The 16,101-nt window shown below is 43.5% G+C and overlaps 1 protein-coding gene and 1 pseudogene across 1 annotated transcript; both read left to right on the top strand.

The window, feature by feature from the left end:
- Nucleotides 1-3,969: 3,969 nt before the first annotated feature.
- Nucleotides 3,970-4,917, top strand: LOC116685322 (odorant receptor 131-2). The gene has a single exon (XM_032510440.1). The coding sequence runs from the start codon at nt 3,970-3,972 to the stop codon at nt 4,915-4,917; it is 948 nt and encodes a 315-aa protein (XP_032366331.1).
- A 4,705-nt stretch (nt 4,918-9,622) lies between these two features.
- LOC116685321 (odorant receptor 131-2-like) lies at nt 9,623-10,596 on the top strand (annotated as a pseudogene).
- Nucleotides 10,597-16,101: the final 5,505 nt, after the last annotated feature.

The following is a 16,101-nucleotide window of genomic DNA, read 5'->3' as shown; positions in this document are numbered from 1 at the left end:
CCATCCATCTTCGACCGCTTATCCGGTGTCGGGTCGCGGGGCACAGCTCCAGTAGGGGACCCCAACTTCCCTTTCCCGAGCCACATCAACCAGCTCCGACTGGGGATCCCGAGGCGTTCCCAGGCCGGTTGGAGATATAATCTCTCCACCTAGTCCTGGGTCCTCTCCCGGGGCCTCCTCCCAGCTGGACTCCCTCCACCTAGTCCTAGGTCTTCCCCGGGGCCTCCTCCCAGCTGGACGTCCCTCCACCTATTCCTAGGCTCTTCCCCGGGGCCTCCTCCCAGCTGGACGTGCCTGTACCACCTCCCTAGGGAGGCGCCCAGGAGGCATCCTTACCAGATGCCCGAACCACCTCACTGGCTCCTTTCGACGCGAAGGAGTCCTTTAATTTGGAAAAAGATTATTTCTTTTCTATTCGCGATATGTAATATAATTTAAAAGTAATACACTTTAAAGACATTAATGTGAGATTTAAAGCAATTCATTTTGAAATTCATGGCCTACTGTGTATACTGTATATTTGTTGTTGAGTAGAATAAAACATGTGATTTACTTTGCATTTGTGCAGTTTTTTAAACAAAACCCACACATTTGTTCCCCCCCGCCTCCCCCCCCCCCCCCAGCTGGTCAAGGTGCAGTTTACATCCATATCTGTCTGAACTCACGTGATTTATGATCTTAAACTGAGCTATCGAGGGTTCAACCTGGTGCAGGGAACAAAAAGTACCAAACCTGACGTCTGAGAGCATCATATTGTTTTTTGGTGATGATGGACCATTAACGCATCATCACTCTCCATCTCCATAACATTATGTTTCCATCTCTATAGCAACAGCAACAAGTCTCACATACGCAGCCTACACACACCCACACAATCATGTAGATGAAAATACACAAAAGCGGTGTACTACTGAAAGTGTGAATGTACTATTTTCATATATGCGTCCATTGACATCTTTCAACATTGAATGGAAAGATATTGAGCAGCAAATTAACTTCCATCCTTCGAGCCGGAATTGAACCAGCAACCTAAGGATACTGGTATCACATCGTCCTCTCTACCAACTGAGCTATCGAAGGGTTACGCACAGTAGAAGGTATGATCAGTGGCAAACCCGACGTCCAAGAGCGTCAGATACCTGAAAAGTGACGTTGAGGCTGTGATGGATAGTGACTGATAATCCTAATCCCCCACATCGATTTGGTTTTAACATCTGAGAGACTGTTTGTCAACCTAAATTAACTGAAACAAGCGTTGGGTTTAGTGCACGTGTGACAGTGTAAGTAAAGAAGAAACTGCTCCTGGCCCCAAACATGCTGAGGGCCAACGGCACTGCAGAAGATTAGTGAAGCGACGATGGGGAACGGTCCAGCATGTAGGGGTTCAGGGAAAGGCCGCATCCTTTCTGGTTGTTGGTAACCCGGCGTTCAGTGTAAGTGTGGCATGTTGAAATAACAAACCCTTTCACTAGAAGATTAGCTCTGTTGTCTGCTCAAGCTTTTTTCATCTCTCCGTCTTTAGGCCAAAGTCGAGTCCTTTCTCAGTCGGGCAGGATCTCGAGAAGGCAACCCATGCATTCATCAGTTCAAGACTGGACTACTGCAACGCCCTTTTACGTTCGTTCTCAATTTGTGCAGACGCTGCTGCCCCGATTTTTAATAAGCACGTCCAGACGTGAACACATTACCCCCGGTGCTGGCGTCACTCCACTGGCTCCCAGTCCGTTTAAGATTGATTTTAAACTCCCCTGCTTTTTGTTTTACGCCATTCATGGCTTGGCCCCCTCTTACTTGTCTGAGATTGTATTACCTTTTCGCAATTGTGGGCAGAGCCTTGCGCTCCCTCGGGTCAGCTTCTGTTTAGAGGTCCCTGGTCAAGACTGAAACAGCTTCTGTTAGAGGTCACTAGGGTCCAGACTTAAAAACTTGCTTCTGTTAGAGGTCACTAGGTCCAGACTTAAACAGCTTCTGTTAGAGGTCCCTGGGTCAAGACTGAAACAGCTTCTGTTAGAGGTCCCTGGGTCCAGACTTAAACAGCTTCTGTTAGAGGTCCCTGGGTCCAGACTGAAACAGCTTCTGTTAGAGGTCCCTGGGTCCAGACTTAAACAGCTTCTGTTAGAGGTCCCTGGGTCCAGACTTAAACAGCTTCTGTTAGAGGTCCCTAGGTCCAGACTTAAACAGCTTCTGTTAGAGGTCTCTGGGTCCAGATCTAAACAGCTTCTGTTAGAGGTCCCTGGGTCCAGACCTAAACAGCTTCTGTTAGAGGTCACTAGGTCAAGACTGAAACAGCTTCTGTTAGAGGTCCCGGGGTCAAGACTTAAACAGTGGGGCGATCGTTCTTTTGCCATCGCTGCTCCCAGACTGTGGAACAAACTACCCCCTGACATCCGCACCACTACTGACCTCAGCCTTTTTAAAACGAAGCTTAAGACCCACTTTTTTAAATTAGCATTTAATTCTGACTAGGGCGATACTGTCTCTTAGGTTTCCTCCTTCTGTCTGCTCATTTCTACGCATTTCTGGAAGGCTCTTAATGTCCTGCAGCGCTGCACCCCTACAGCACTTTTAAATATATCTGTATGTTTTGTATATGTTATGTATATTTTTATGGCTTTGTTGTAAAGCACTTTGGGTACCTTTCGGCTATTGTAAAGGGCTATACAAATAAACTTGATTGAAACTTGATTGAAATACCTGTGACATGACAGTGGGATGAAGGCCAAATCTACAACTACATAAGCCCCAAGTAGAAAAACCTCTCTCCTTAGGCTCCTCCTGGGGCATTTCACACTGTAGTTTGTTTGCTCTAGTCCAAATCAGTTGAGGAGTTTGTCAACCTGAAGCAATGTTCCTGTGGTTTTGTTCCACATAGAAAAATCCAAGGGAACCAAAAATGCATCATTACAAAACAAGCAAAAATGTTCACTTGATGTTTTGGTGAGATCTGTCTGGGGTGGAAGCAAGAAGTTGATACAGCAACAGGGTCCTATGTTCTGGACCGGTGCAGATTTCTTACATCTCCACGTTCAAACCGTCTCATTTCATTTAAATCATTTGTAATACATTGTTGAGCGAGCATTGTTCCCATGCATCTCCTCTCTGCTGGTGTCTGTCTGACTTCACAGCGGCTGGTTTGGCCTCAGAAACGCAACGACAGCGAGCTGGACCCCAGTCTGTTTCTGGAGGGGAGCTGATTCAGTCTGCATGCTGTTCCACATCGCAGACAGCAAAGCACACATGACTACAGGAGCCATTTAGCTCAGACCTGCAGGGTACACACCTGATGCAGTTCGAGGTCAGATCCACTTCAGAGTGGGTTTGCAGTTGTTTGGTCCGCGTTTGGGGCACATCCAACTGCGACTGCTGTTTCACAGCGGCCCAAACGAGCCGAGCCGAGGGGAAAACTAACTATAACGATTCATCCAAACTAAACTAGGCAGGTGTGATAGCTGGACTCACAACCTGGACACATTCTTGTTCTCTTGTGCATGCAAACTGACATTCTTAGGAATTTTTTAGTCTTTTAAGAGGAAAACATGTCTGTTAATTATGACAATAGCTAGGGATATCCTATAATATTTTCATGGCTAAGTTCCTCATAACTTCTCCAAGTTGAGTATTTGCCTTTGCTTAATGGATGTGATGAAGTAGATCAGGGAATTGAGATGTGGTACAGGAATTACATCACCGGTTTATCATTTGTTACCAGTGTTGACGTGATCTTTTTCAAAACCCGAGTGAGGGAAGAACAGAGCTTATAAACACCATGTGAGGGAAGGTAGACTCTGCAGACCAGCTCTGCTCACCAAGCAAGCCGGGCCTCTACACTGCTGAAAGGATGTGGATGATTTGGGGTTTTGCATGTAAACTCATCTCTGCTGAACAGATAACATGTGTGCACTGTTGTCAGGGTCCATTTACCTTTGATTTTAGGTTTAACATTTTATGTCTCTTCAATGCTTTTTAAAGATGTCAAATGCAAATCTGTCTCAGACCAACATCACCGTTGGACGGGGGTTACTGGAACGAGTGTTATTCTCCACCGTGACCACCGTGCCGTGCTGTGTGTTTCTCTTCATTAACGGGACCATGTTGTTCACCTTGAGGAGTAAAACTGTGTTTTGTGAGACTTCCCGTTACATTCTGCTGTTTAACCTCCTTTTTGCAGACACCGTGCAGCTGGCACTGAGCCAGTTACTTTACATCCTGGCTGCTGTCGGACTGAGGCTGACGTATCCTTTATGTGGAGTTCTCACCATGCTGTCTAATCTCACTAATGAGATCTCTCCCCTCACCCTGGTGGTGATGTCTGTGGAGAGATACGTAGCTGTGTGCTACCCACTGAGGCACTCCACCCTCGTCACCATCAGGAACACAGAGGTGGCCATCGTCGGGGTTTGGGTCTTCAGTTCTCTAAATGTCCTCACTAAAGTCATTCTCCTGTTAATGTTTCCATTTCAAAACCTGGAGAGCCTGGAGATGAGAGATTTCTGTGCTAGAGAAAACATGCTACTGGACCGGATATCTGACGATTACCACAAAGCATTCACCTATTTTCTGTTTGTGTCAGCGGGGGTGGCGGTGACCTCCTCCTACATCGGTGTGATGATAGCAGCCAGGTTTGCCTCCACAAACAAAGCTTCAGCCCGAAGGGCTCGTAACACCCTGCTGCTGCACCTGGGCCAGCTGGGCCTCAGCCTCTCCTCCTCCATCTACAACCCCTTACTCACAGCTCTGTCAAAGGTTGTACAGAGGATAGTGTTGGTGCGCATTCAGATTGTTCTCTATGTGTGTATTGTCATCTTCCCCAGGTGTCTAAGTGCTCTTATCTATGGCATCAGAGACCAGACCATCAGACCCATCCTCATATGTTACCTATGCTGTCGACTGAAACTCAATCCTCTTAGTCAACGCTGAGGTCTCACCCTGGAGGTCTCACCCTGGAGGTCTCACCCTGGAGGTCTCACCCTGGGGGTCCATGAAGTGCACATTGGTCATGTGTGTCTTAAAACATGCATGTCCATATTCACATTGAAGCTGTTTTTGGTAAAGGTAGGGTAGTCCAATGTTAGAGATGGACAACACTATACAGTTTTTGTCAAACCGGTCACGGCATGGTCAGGTCCCTGCATAGGTGGCCGACGCACGGCAACCACATTTATCAGCACACGCTCTCTGGTATAATATGTTAAATTTATTGACTGTTCCTAGCACCCGTCTGAAGACCCGTAGCCATCAGGTTTGTGAGTATGAGGCCCAAAGCCTGTGGAAGGATCTGCCCCCAACCTCAACGCCCCGCTGCTTCTCTGGACCCTTTGAAAAATCAATTCAATCCCGACCTTTTTAAACGGGCTGTTGGTTCACCTGCCAGCAATTTATTTTTTTGTGTATTACTTTTACATTGTGTACTGTTTTTGATGTATCATCTTGCATTTTTATGTAAAGCACTTTGTGATATTTATCTGTGAAAAGCACACAGAGAACCACATATAACTTGCTTACATTCTTATTTAAGCTATGGTGTGTAGTTTCTGTTGCCCCCATGAAAGGAATCTAAATAAAGACAACAAAACTGTCGGCTTGTCCGCCTGATAGAAGCCTTACGTGAATACACAGTCTTGGATTTTAATGTACATATGTAGTGTAAGTGTTCCATCCCATCCATCTTCGACCGCTTATCCGGTGTCGGGTCGGGGGGCAGCAGCTCCAGTAGGGGACCCCAAACTTCCCTTCCCGAGCCACATCAACCAGCTCCGACTGGGGGATCCCGAGGCGTTCCCAGGCCAGGTTGGAGATATAATCTCTCCACCTAGTCCTGGGTCTTCCCCGGGCCTCCTCCCAGCTGGACGTCCCTCCACCTAGTCCTAGGTCTTCCCCGGGCCTCCTCCCAGCTGGACGTCCCTCCACCTAGTCCTAGGTCTTCCCCGGGCCTCCTCCCAGCTGGACGTGCCTGGACCACCTCCCTAGGGAGGCGCCCAGGAGGCATCCTTACCAGATGCCCGAACCACCTCAACTGGCTCCTTTCGACGCGAAGGAGTCCTTTAATTTGGAAAAAAGATTATTTCTTTTCTATTCGCGATATGTATATAATTTAAAAGTAAATAATACTTTAAAGACATTAATGTGAGATTTAAAGCAATTCATTTTGAAATTCATGGCCTACTGTGTATACTGTATATTTGTTGTTGAGTAGAATAAAACATGTGATTTACTTTTGCATTTGTGCAGTTTTTTAAACAAAAAACGCCACACATTTGTTCCCCCCCCCCCCCAGCTGGTCAAGGTGCAGTTTACATCCATATCTGTCTGAACTCACGTGATTTATGATCTTAAACTGAGCTATCGAAGGGTTCAAACCTGGTGCAGGGAACAAAAAGTACCAAACCTGACGTCTGAGAGCATCATATTGTTGTTGGTGATGATGGACCATTAACGCATCATCACTCTCCATCTCCATAACATTATGTTTCCATCTCTATAGCAACAAGGTCTCACATACGCAGCCTACACACACCACACACATCATGTAGATGAAATACACAAAAGCGTTGTACTACTGAAAGTGTGAATGTACTATTTTCATATATGCGTCCATTGACATCTTTCAACATTGAATGGAAAGATATTGAGCAGCAAATTAACTTCCATCCTTCGAGCCGGAATTGAACCAGCAACCTAAGGATAACTGGTATCATCGTCCTCTCTACCAACTGAGCTATCGAAGGGTTACGCACAGTAAGAAGGTATGATCAGTGGCAAACCCGACGTCCAAGAGCGTCAGATACCTGAAAAGTGACGTTGAGGCTGTGATGGATAGTGACTGATAATCCTAATCCCCACATCGATTTGGTTTTAACATCTGAGACTGTTTGTCAACCTAAATTAACTGAAACAAGCGTTGGGTTTAGTGCACGTGTGACAGTAAAAAGAAGAAACTGCTCTCCTGGCCCCAAACACATGCTGAGGGCCAACGGCACTGCAGAAGATTAGTGAAGCGACGATGGGGACGGGTCCAGCATGTAGGGGTTCAGGGAAAGGCCGCATCCTTTCTGGTTGTTGGTAACCCACGGCGTTCAGTGTAAGTTGTGGCATGTTGAAATAACAACCCTTTCACTAGAAGATTAGCTCTGTTGTCAGCTCAAGCTTTTTTCAGCTCCGTCTTTAGGCCAAAGTCGAGTCCTTTCTCAGTCGGCAGGATCTCGAGAAGGCAACCCATGCATTCATCAGTTCAAGACTGGACTACTGCAACGCCCTTTACGTTGGCCTCAGTCAGTCGTCAACTTCTCGACTCCAATTTGTGCAGAACGCTGCTGCCCGATTTTTAATAAGCACGTCCAGACGTGAACACATTACCCCGGTGCTGGCGTCACTCCACTGGCTCCCAGTCCGTTTAAGAATTGATTTTAAACTCCTGCTGTTTGTTTTTAACGCCATTCATGGCTTGGCCCCCTCTTACTTGTCTGAGATTGTAACTTTTCGCATTGTGGCAGAGCCTTGCGCTCCTCGGGTCAGCTTCTGTTAGAGGTCCCTGGGTCAAGACTGAAACAGCTTCTGTTAGAGGTCACTAGGTCCAGACTTAAACAGCTTCTGTTAGAGGTCACTAGGTCCAGACTTAAACAGCTTCTGTTAGAGGTCCCTGGGTCAAGACTGAAACAGCTTCTGTTAGAGGTCCCTGGGTCCAGACTTAAACAGCTTCTGTTAGAGGTCCCTGGGTCAAGACTGAAACAGCTTCTGTTAGAGGTCCCTGGGTCAAGACTGAAACAGCTTCTCTGTCAGAGGTCCCTGGGTCCAGACTTAAACAGCTTCTGTTAGAGGTCCCTAGGTCCAGACTTAAACAGCTTCTGTTAGAGGTCTCTGGGTCCAGATCTAAACAGCTTCTGTTAGAGGTCCCTGGGTCCAGACCTAAACAGCTTCTGTTAGAGGTCACTAGGTCAAGACTGAAACAGCTTCTGTTAGAGGTCCGGGGTCAAGACTTAACAGTGGGGCGATCGTTCTTTTGCCATCGCTGCTCCCAGACTTCTTTGGAACACAAACTACCCCCTGACATCCGCACCACTACTGACCTCAGCCTTTTTAAAACGAAGCTTAAGACCCACTTTTTTAAATTAGCATTTAATTCTGACTAGGGCGATACTGTCTCTTAGGTGTCCTCCTTCTGTCTGCTCATTTCTACGCATTTCTGGAAGGCTCTTAATGTCCTGCAGCGCTGCACCCCTACAGCACTTTAAATATATCTGTATGTTTTGTATATGTTATGTATATTTTTATGGCTTTGTTGTAAAGCACTTTGGGTACCTTTCGGCTATTGTAAAGGGCTATACAAATAAACTTGATTGAAACTTGATTGAAATACCTGTGACATGACAGTGGGAATGAAGGCCAAATCTACAACTACATAAGCCCCCAGTAGAAAAAACCTCTCTCCTTAGGCTCCTCCTGGGGCATTTCACACTGTAGTTTGTTTGCTCTAGTCCAAATCAGTTGAGGAGTTTGTCAACCTGAAGCAATGTTCCTGTGGTTTTGTTCCACACATAGAAAAATCCAAGGGAACCAAAAATGCATCATTACAAAACAAGCAAAATGTTCACTTGAGTTTGTTTTGGGAGATCTGTCTGGGGTGGAAGCAAGAAAGTTGATACAGCAACAGGGTCCTATGTTCTGGACCGGTGCATATTTCTTACATCTCCACGTTCAAACCGTCTCATTTCATTTAAATCATTTGTAATACATTGTTGAGCGAGCATTGTTCCCATGCATCTCCTCTCTGCTGGTGTCTGTCTGACTTCACAGCGGCTGGTTTGGTCTCAGAAACGCAACGACAGCGAGCTGGACCCCAGTCTGTTTCTGGGAGGGGAGCTGATTCAGTCTGCATCATGCTGTTCCACATCGCAGACAGCAAAGCACACATGACTACAGGAGCCATTTAGCTCAGACCTGCAGGGTACACACAGCTGATGCAGTTCGAGGTCATCCTGTCTCACTACAGACAAACCACTTCAGAGTGGGTTTGTATTGTTCGGTCCGCGTTTGGTGCACATCCAACTGCGACTGCTGTTTCACAGCGCCCAAACGAGCCGAGCCGAGGGGGAAAACTAACTAATAACGATTCATCCAACTAAACTAGGCAGGTGTGATAGCTGGACTCACACCTGGACACATTCTTGTTCTCTTGTGCAATGCAAACTGACATTCTTAGGAATTTTTTAGTCTTTAAGAGGAAAACATGTCTGTTAATTATGACAATAGCTAGGGATATCCTATAATATTTTCATGGCTAAGTTCCTCATAACTTCTCCAAGTTGAGTATTTGCCTTTGCTTAATGGATGTGATGAAGTAGATCAGGGAATTGAGATGTGGTACAGGAATTACATCACCGGTTTATCATTTGTTACCAGTGTTGACGTGATCTTTTCAACCCGAGTGAGGGAAGAACAGAGCTTATAAACACCATGTGAGGGAAGGTAGACTCTGCAGACCAGCTCTGCTCACCAAGCAAGCCGGGCCTCTACACTGCTGAAAGGATGTGGATGATTTGGGGTTTTGCATGTAAACTCATTCTCTGCTGAACAGATAACATGTGTGCACTGTTTCAGGGTCCATTTACCTTTGATTTTAGGTTTAACATTTTATGTCTCTTCAATGCTTTTTAAAGATGTCAAATGCAAATCTGTCTCAGACCAACATCACTGTTGGACGGGGGTTACTGGAACGAGTGTTATTCTCCACCGTGACCACCGTGCCGTGCTGTGTGTTTCTCTTCATTAACGGGACCATGTTGTTCACCTTGAGGAGTAAAACTGTGTTTTGTGAGACTTCCCGTTACATTCTGCTGTTTAACCTCCTTTTTGCAGACACCGTGCAGCTGGCACTGAGCCAGTTACTGTACATACTGGCTGCTGTCGGACTAAGGCTGATGTATCCTTTATGTGGAGTTCTCACCATGCTGTCTGATCTCACTAATGAGATCTCTCCCCTCACCCTGGTGGTGATGTCTGTGGAGAGATACGTAGCTGTGTGCTACCCACTGAGGCACTCCACCCTCGTCACCATCAGGAACACAGAGTGGGCCATCGTCGGGGTTTGGGTCTTCAGTTCTCTAAAATTCTCACACAGTAATTTTTAATTTAGACTTTCCATTTCAAAACCTGGAGAGCCTGGAGATGAGAGACTTTTTGTGCTAGAGAAAACATGCTGCTGGCCGATATGTCTGATATATGACAAAGCATTCACTATTTTCTGTTTGTGTCAGCGGGGGTGGCGGTGACCTCCTCCTACATCGGTGTGATGATAGCAGCCAGGTCCGCCTCCACGGACAAAGCTTCAGCCCGAAGGGCTCGTAACACCCTGCTGCTGCACCTGGGCCAGCTGGGCCTCAGCCTCTCCTCCTCCATCTACAACCCCTTACTCACAGCTCTGTCAAAGTTGTACAGAGGATAGTGTTGGTGCGCATTCAGATTGTTCTCTATGTGTGTATTGTCATCTTCCCCAGGTGTCTAAGTGCTCTTATCTATGGCATCAGAGACCAGACCATCAGACCCATCCTCATATGTTATCTATGCTGTCGACTGAAACTCAATCCTCTTAGTCAACGCTGAGGTCTCACCCTGGAGGTCTCACCCTGGAGGTCTCACCCTGGAGGTCTCACCCTGGGGGTCCATGAAGTGCACATTGGGTCATGTGTGTCTTAAAAACATGCATGTCCATATTCACATTGAAGCTGTTTTTGGTAAAGGTAGGGTAGTCCAATGTTAGAGATGGACAACAAACTATACAGTTTTTGTCAAACCGGTCACGGCATGGTCAGGTCCCTGCATAGGTGGCCGACGCACGGCAACCACATTTATCAGCACACGCTCTCTGGTATAATATGTTAAATTTATTGACTGTTCCTAGCACCCGTCTGAAGACCCGTAGCCATCAGGTTTGTGAGTATGAGGCCCAAAGCCTGTGGAAGGATCTGCCCCCAACCTCAACGCCCCCGCTGCTTCTCTGGACCCTTTGAAAAATCAATTCAATCCCGACCTTTTTAAACGGCTGTTGGTTCACCTGCCAGCAATTTATTTTTGTGTATTACTTTTACATTGTGTACTGTTTTTGATGTATCATCTTGCATTTTATGTAAAGCACTTTGTGATATTATCTGTGAAAAGCCACAGAGAACCACATATTACTTGCTTACATTTTTTCCTTAAAGCTATGGTGCGTACAGTGTATGAATGTTTGTTATGATGAATGGTTCCTGTATGATGTAAAGCGATTTGAGTAGTTGTTAGACTAGAAAAGCACTTTATAAATACGGTATATTCACATATTGTTTTCTTTTAATTTTGAAAAAGGATTATTTCTTTTTTATTCACCGTATGTAATATAATGTAAAAGTAATACACTTTAAAGACATTAATGTGGTATTTGAAGCACTTCATTTTGAAATTCATGGCCTACTGTGTATACTGTATATTTGTTGTTATGTAGAATAAAACATGTGATTTACTTTGCAATTTGTGCAGTTTTTTAAACAAAAAAGCACACATTTGTTCCCCCCCCAGCTGGTCAGGGTGCAGTTTACATCCATATCTGTCTGAACTCATTTGATATATTTAGAGAAGGCTTGGAAGGAATTTAATAAATGGTTTTATGTGTTTATTGTATGCAATGCAACGGTTCTGAAAAACAATTTCTGCAGGGTCACCGTTTTGTAGATAAAAAATAATTTAATTTTCGATGCTGCCAAACATGTCCGATGGGAAATTAAGCATCATCACTCTCCACAGCGTCTGCCAGCCAAACCTGGTGAACTCCTAGCAGGACTATTTAGATCCCTCAGATTAAATATGTTCACACTGCCATCAAATGCCAGAAAAGTAATAATGAAACAATGAGAACAACAGATTTAAAGATGAGTCCCTTGACATTGGGCAGAAAACAAAAATACATCCGTCGACCCACAGACCTAAAGATACCTGGTATGATCCGCCTTTAGTCCTCGGCTCTACCAACTGAGCTATAGTAGGGTTACCCACAGGGGCGGGGTACGATAAATACCCTAACACCATCACTCTCCATCTCTATAACATTGGGTTTCCATCTCTTTAGCAGCAAAGTCACACATGCACAACCTCATCATAACACACAATCACGTAGCTTATCCAGCAGCTTGAGTCCACACTAAACTTATGTACTATTAGCAGTGTAAAATGTACTAATTTAAACTCTATTTTAAGAAATCCGGTATCGGGTTGCAGGGGCAGCAGCTGCTGGTGTACTATTGAAAGTTTAAATGTACTGTTTTTATATTTTTTGTTGGACCTCTTTCCACTCTGAATGTATAGACATTGGGCAGCAAATAATTTTCCATCCTTCAAGCCGGAATTGAACCAGCGACCTAACGATAACTGGTATCATCAACCTACAGTCCTCCCTCTACCAACTGAGCTATCGAAGGTTTGACTCGGTGCAGCTACAAAAAGAGCCAAACCCGACGTCCAAGAGCGTCATTTGTTTCGTTTTCTTTTTTGTGATGACGGGCCATTAACGCATCATCACTCTATCAAAGGCATACAGACATTAACGGGTATAAAAAGTACCAAACCCAGCGTCTGTATCATTTTGGGTGATTATGGGCCCTTAACGCATCATCACTCTCCATCTCTATAACATTGTGTTTCCATCTCTATAACATTATGTTTCCATCTCTATAACATTATGTTTCCATCTCTATAACATTGTGTTTCCATCTCTATTATCTCTATAACATTATGTTTCCATCTCTATTATCTCTATAACTTATGTTTCCATCTCTATAACATTATGTTTCCATCTCTATAACATTATGTTTCCATCTCTATTATCTCTATAACATTATGTTTCCATCTCTATAACATTATGTTTCCATCTCTATAACATTGTTTCCATCTCTCTAACATTATGTTTCCATCTCTATTATCTCTATAACATTATGTTTCCATCTCTATAACATTATGTTCCCATCTCTATAACATTATGTTTCCATCTCTATAACATTGTGTTTCCATCTCTATAACATTATGTTTCCATCTCTATAACATTGTGTTTCCATCTCTATTATCTCTATAACATTATGTTTCCATCTCTATTATCTCTATAACATGTGTTTCCATCTCTATAACATTATGTTTCCATCTCTATAACATTATGTTTCCATCTCTATAACATATGTTTCCATCTCTATAACATTGTGTTTCCATCTCTATTATCTCTATAACGTTATGTTTCCATCTTTATTATCTCTATAAAATTATGTTTCCATCTCTATAACATTATGTTTCCATCTCTATTATCTCTATAACATTATGTTTCCATCTCTATAACATATGTTTCCATCTCTATTATCTCTATATCATTGTGTTCCATCTCTATTATCTCTATAACATTATGTTTCCATCTCTATAACATTATGTTTCCATCTCTATTATCTCTATATCATTGTGTTTCCATCTCTATTATCTCTATAACATTATGTTTCCATCTTTATAACATATGTTTCCATCTCTATAACATTGTGTTTCCATCTCTATAGCAGCCAGGTCACGCATGTGCAGCCTACACACACCACACACAATCTGGAGCTGAATCTACACACAGTGGTGCACTCTTGAAAGTGTGAATGTACTATTTTATATAGGCGTCCATTGAGCTCTTTCCACTTTGAATGTATAGACATTGGGCAGCAACTAAATATCCATCCTTCAAGCCGGAATTGAACCAGCGACCTAAGGATAACTGGTATCATCAACCTACAGTCCTCCGCTCTACTGTTAAGGAACAAAGCTTATCCAGCAGCTTAAGTCCACACAAAATGTGTGTAATCTTAGCAGTGTAAAGTGTACTATTTTAAAATCTATTTTCAAAAGAGGGATAGACCCAGTCACAGGATTCAAAAAGTGTGAAATCAAGCTACAGGATAAACGTGCTTCCCTAACAAATACCCATATTACAAAACTGCACTAAACTAAGCATTTTCTAAGCAGAATCGCTTCTTTTTCACATTCCAGCTGTGAAACAAGCGGTTGTAAACAATGTAATCATTGTTTTGCTTGATTTACTCAATTCTATGATGGCTAAGGAATTTTTTTGCTGAGTTTTGTTGAGTTATGTCGCCCGAAATGTGACAAAAGGTGACAAAAAGCAACAAAATGTTGCAGAGACCAACATCCCTGGCTACAGGACCGGGCAGACCTGTGATTGGCTCGCTTCCTGCTCCGGTTAGTTTCTTGATGTGTTTCTCTTCATTATCAGGATCAATGTTCTTTACCTTGAAAAGTAAAACATGTTTCATGAGACCCCCGTTATATTCTTCCGTTTAATGGTCAGAATTATTCAGCAACTGCGTTCGTTCATTTCTACGTTTAAGCCAAAAAAAAGACATTAGGTCATAATGCAAAATATACAAGGCACCAAAAGATGAAGTTTTTTTTTTTCTTTTATTAGTAAGTATTTAAAGAAACTCATTCAAACCGCATAAAGCCAGGGAAGGGTGCGTTCTTCTTACTTGTCATTGATGCACCACCTAACAAATTATTTGTGCAATGGTATCTAGTTAACTCGCTACCTTTCCCTGTAATGAGATGTGTTAGTACATTCCCAACAGTGATGCTGACCTCAACAATAAAGCTAATAACAAAAGGTGTACTCTGCATGTCAACAAATGCCAGTAACAGCAATCTATGAGGTAAATGTAGTTCGACTAACATCTGGTGACAGCAGCATGTGAAATGTTGATTACTCTCTGCATTTGGAATCTAACTAGCTGTTGTGTTGTGATGAACTATAACTTAAAGCTGCTACACAGAATACCAACACTGGACTCATGGAAGAAAGTAGTTTTATCAACTTACCCGTGACCGGCTTGGGAAACACTGAACATAAAAAGGGGTTAAATGCAGGAACTAGTCAGTGCTGGGAACCACTGGTTGCTCTCAGCATGTGTTGCTTCCACCGTTTCCCAATAAAACAGAAGTCTATGAAAGTGTTGCACGTCTCTTTCAACGGGTCTGGGTATCACAATTAGATATATTTAGTATGTACTATATATATGTACACGTCATTGCTTTTCCCTCCTATTTTCCTATTTCACTTTTACCAACCTCTGGTTTCCAGAGCCAATCAATGTGAGTTTCCATGTGTGCCTATGAGCATCGTTCAGAAAATGGCGGGGTCAGGGTTGAAACATGATCACCTGCCAGGAAACATTCAAATACAGACGCAAATAAATGTTGCTAACCTTAACAATAAAGCTAATAACCGAAGGTATACTCTGATTAGCAAGCAAAGTGTTCCTTACTTCAGTTACATTTAGAATCTAACTAGCTGTTATGTTTTGATGAACAATAACTTAAAGCAGCTACACAGAATATCAATACTAACCAGGTTCATTAAAAGGTCAGATAATGCGTAAAATGTCAAAAATGCAGTCATTCTATCAACTTACCCGTGACCAGGCTTGGGAAACACTGAAAATAAAAGGGGTTCAATGCAGGAACTAGTCAGTGCTGGGAACTACTGGTTGCCCCCCACACATGCGGACAATAAAGCTAATAACCAAGACACACGCTGTAGGTCAACAAACGCCAACAACCGTAAGAACTTTGGGGTAATCTGGTAGTGGTAACAAGCAAAGTGTTGCTAACCTTAGCAGCTGCATTAAGAAGCTAACTAGCTATGTTTATAGCCATATATGTTCATATGTTTTTTGCTTATGTTTCGATGAACAGTAACTACAGCTGCTACACAGAGTACCGATACTGACTAGAGTCATTAAAAGGTCGGGTAATGTGTAAAAATGCCAAAGAAATGCAGTAATCTTATGAACTTACCTGTGAGCATGCTATGGAAACACAAACATGAAATGCTGAAAACTGTTGGTTGCATGCGTAGCTTCCTCCTTATCCAATCAGAAGTCTTTGGCTGCGTTTTGATTATCTTAAGTTTTAATATGTCCCTGTTCTTTTTATACAATTGTTTTTAATGTGTTTCTATATTTCCAGTGTTATTTTTATATGTGTGAATACGTTAGGCCGGCATCATCTCGGGGGAAGGTCTCATCACCAAGTCTTTCTGGGGGA

The sequence above is a fragment of the Etheostoma spectabile genome, unplaced genomic scaffold (assembly GCF_008692095.1).
Source record: "Etheostoma spectabile isolate EspeVRDwgs_2016 unplaced genomic scaffold, UIUC_Espe_1.0 scaffold00569775, whole genome shotgun sequence".
Classification (NCBI taxonomy): domain Eukaryota; kingdom Metazoa; phylum Chordata; class Actinopteri; order Perciformes; family Percidae; genus Etheostoma; species Etheostoma spectabile.
Note: the sequence above shows the minus strand (reverse complement) of the source record. Positions and strands in the feature narration are given on the sequence as shown.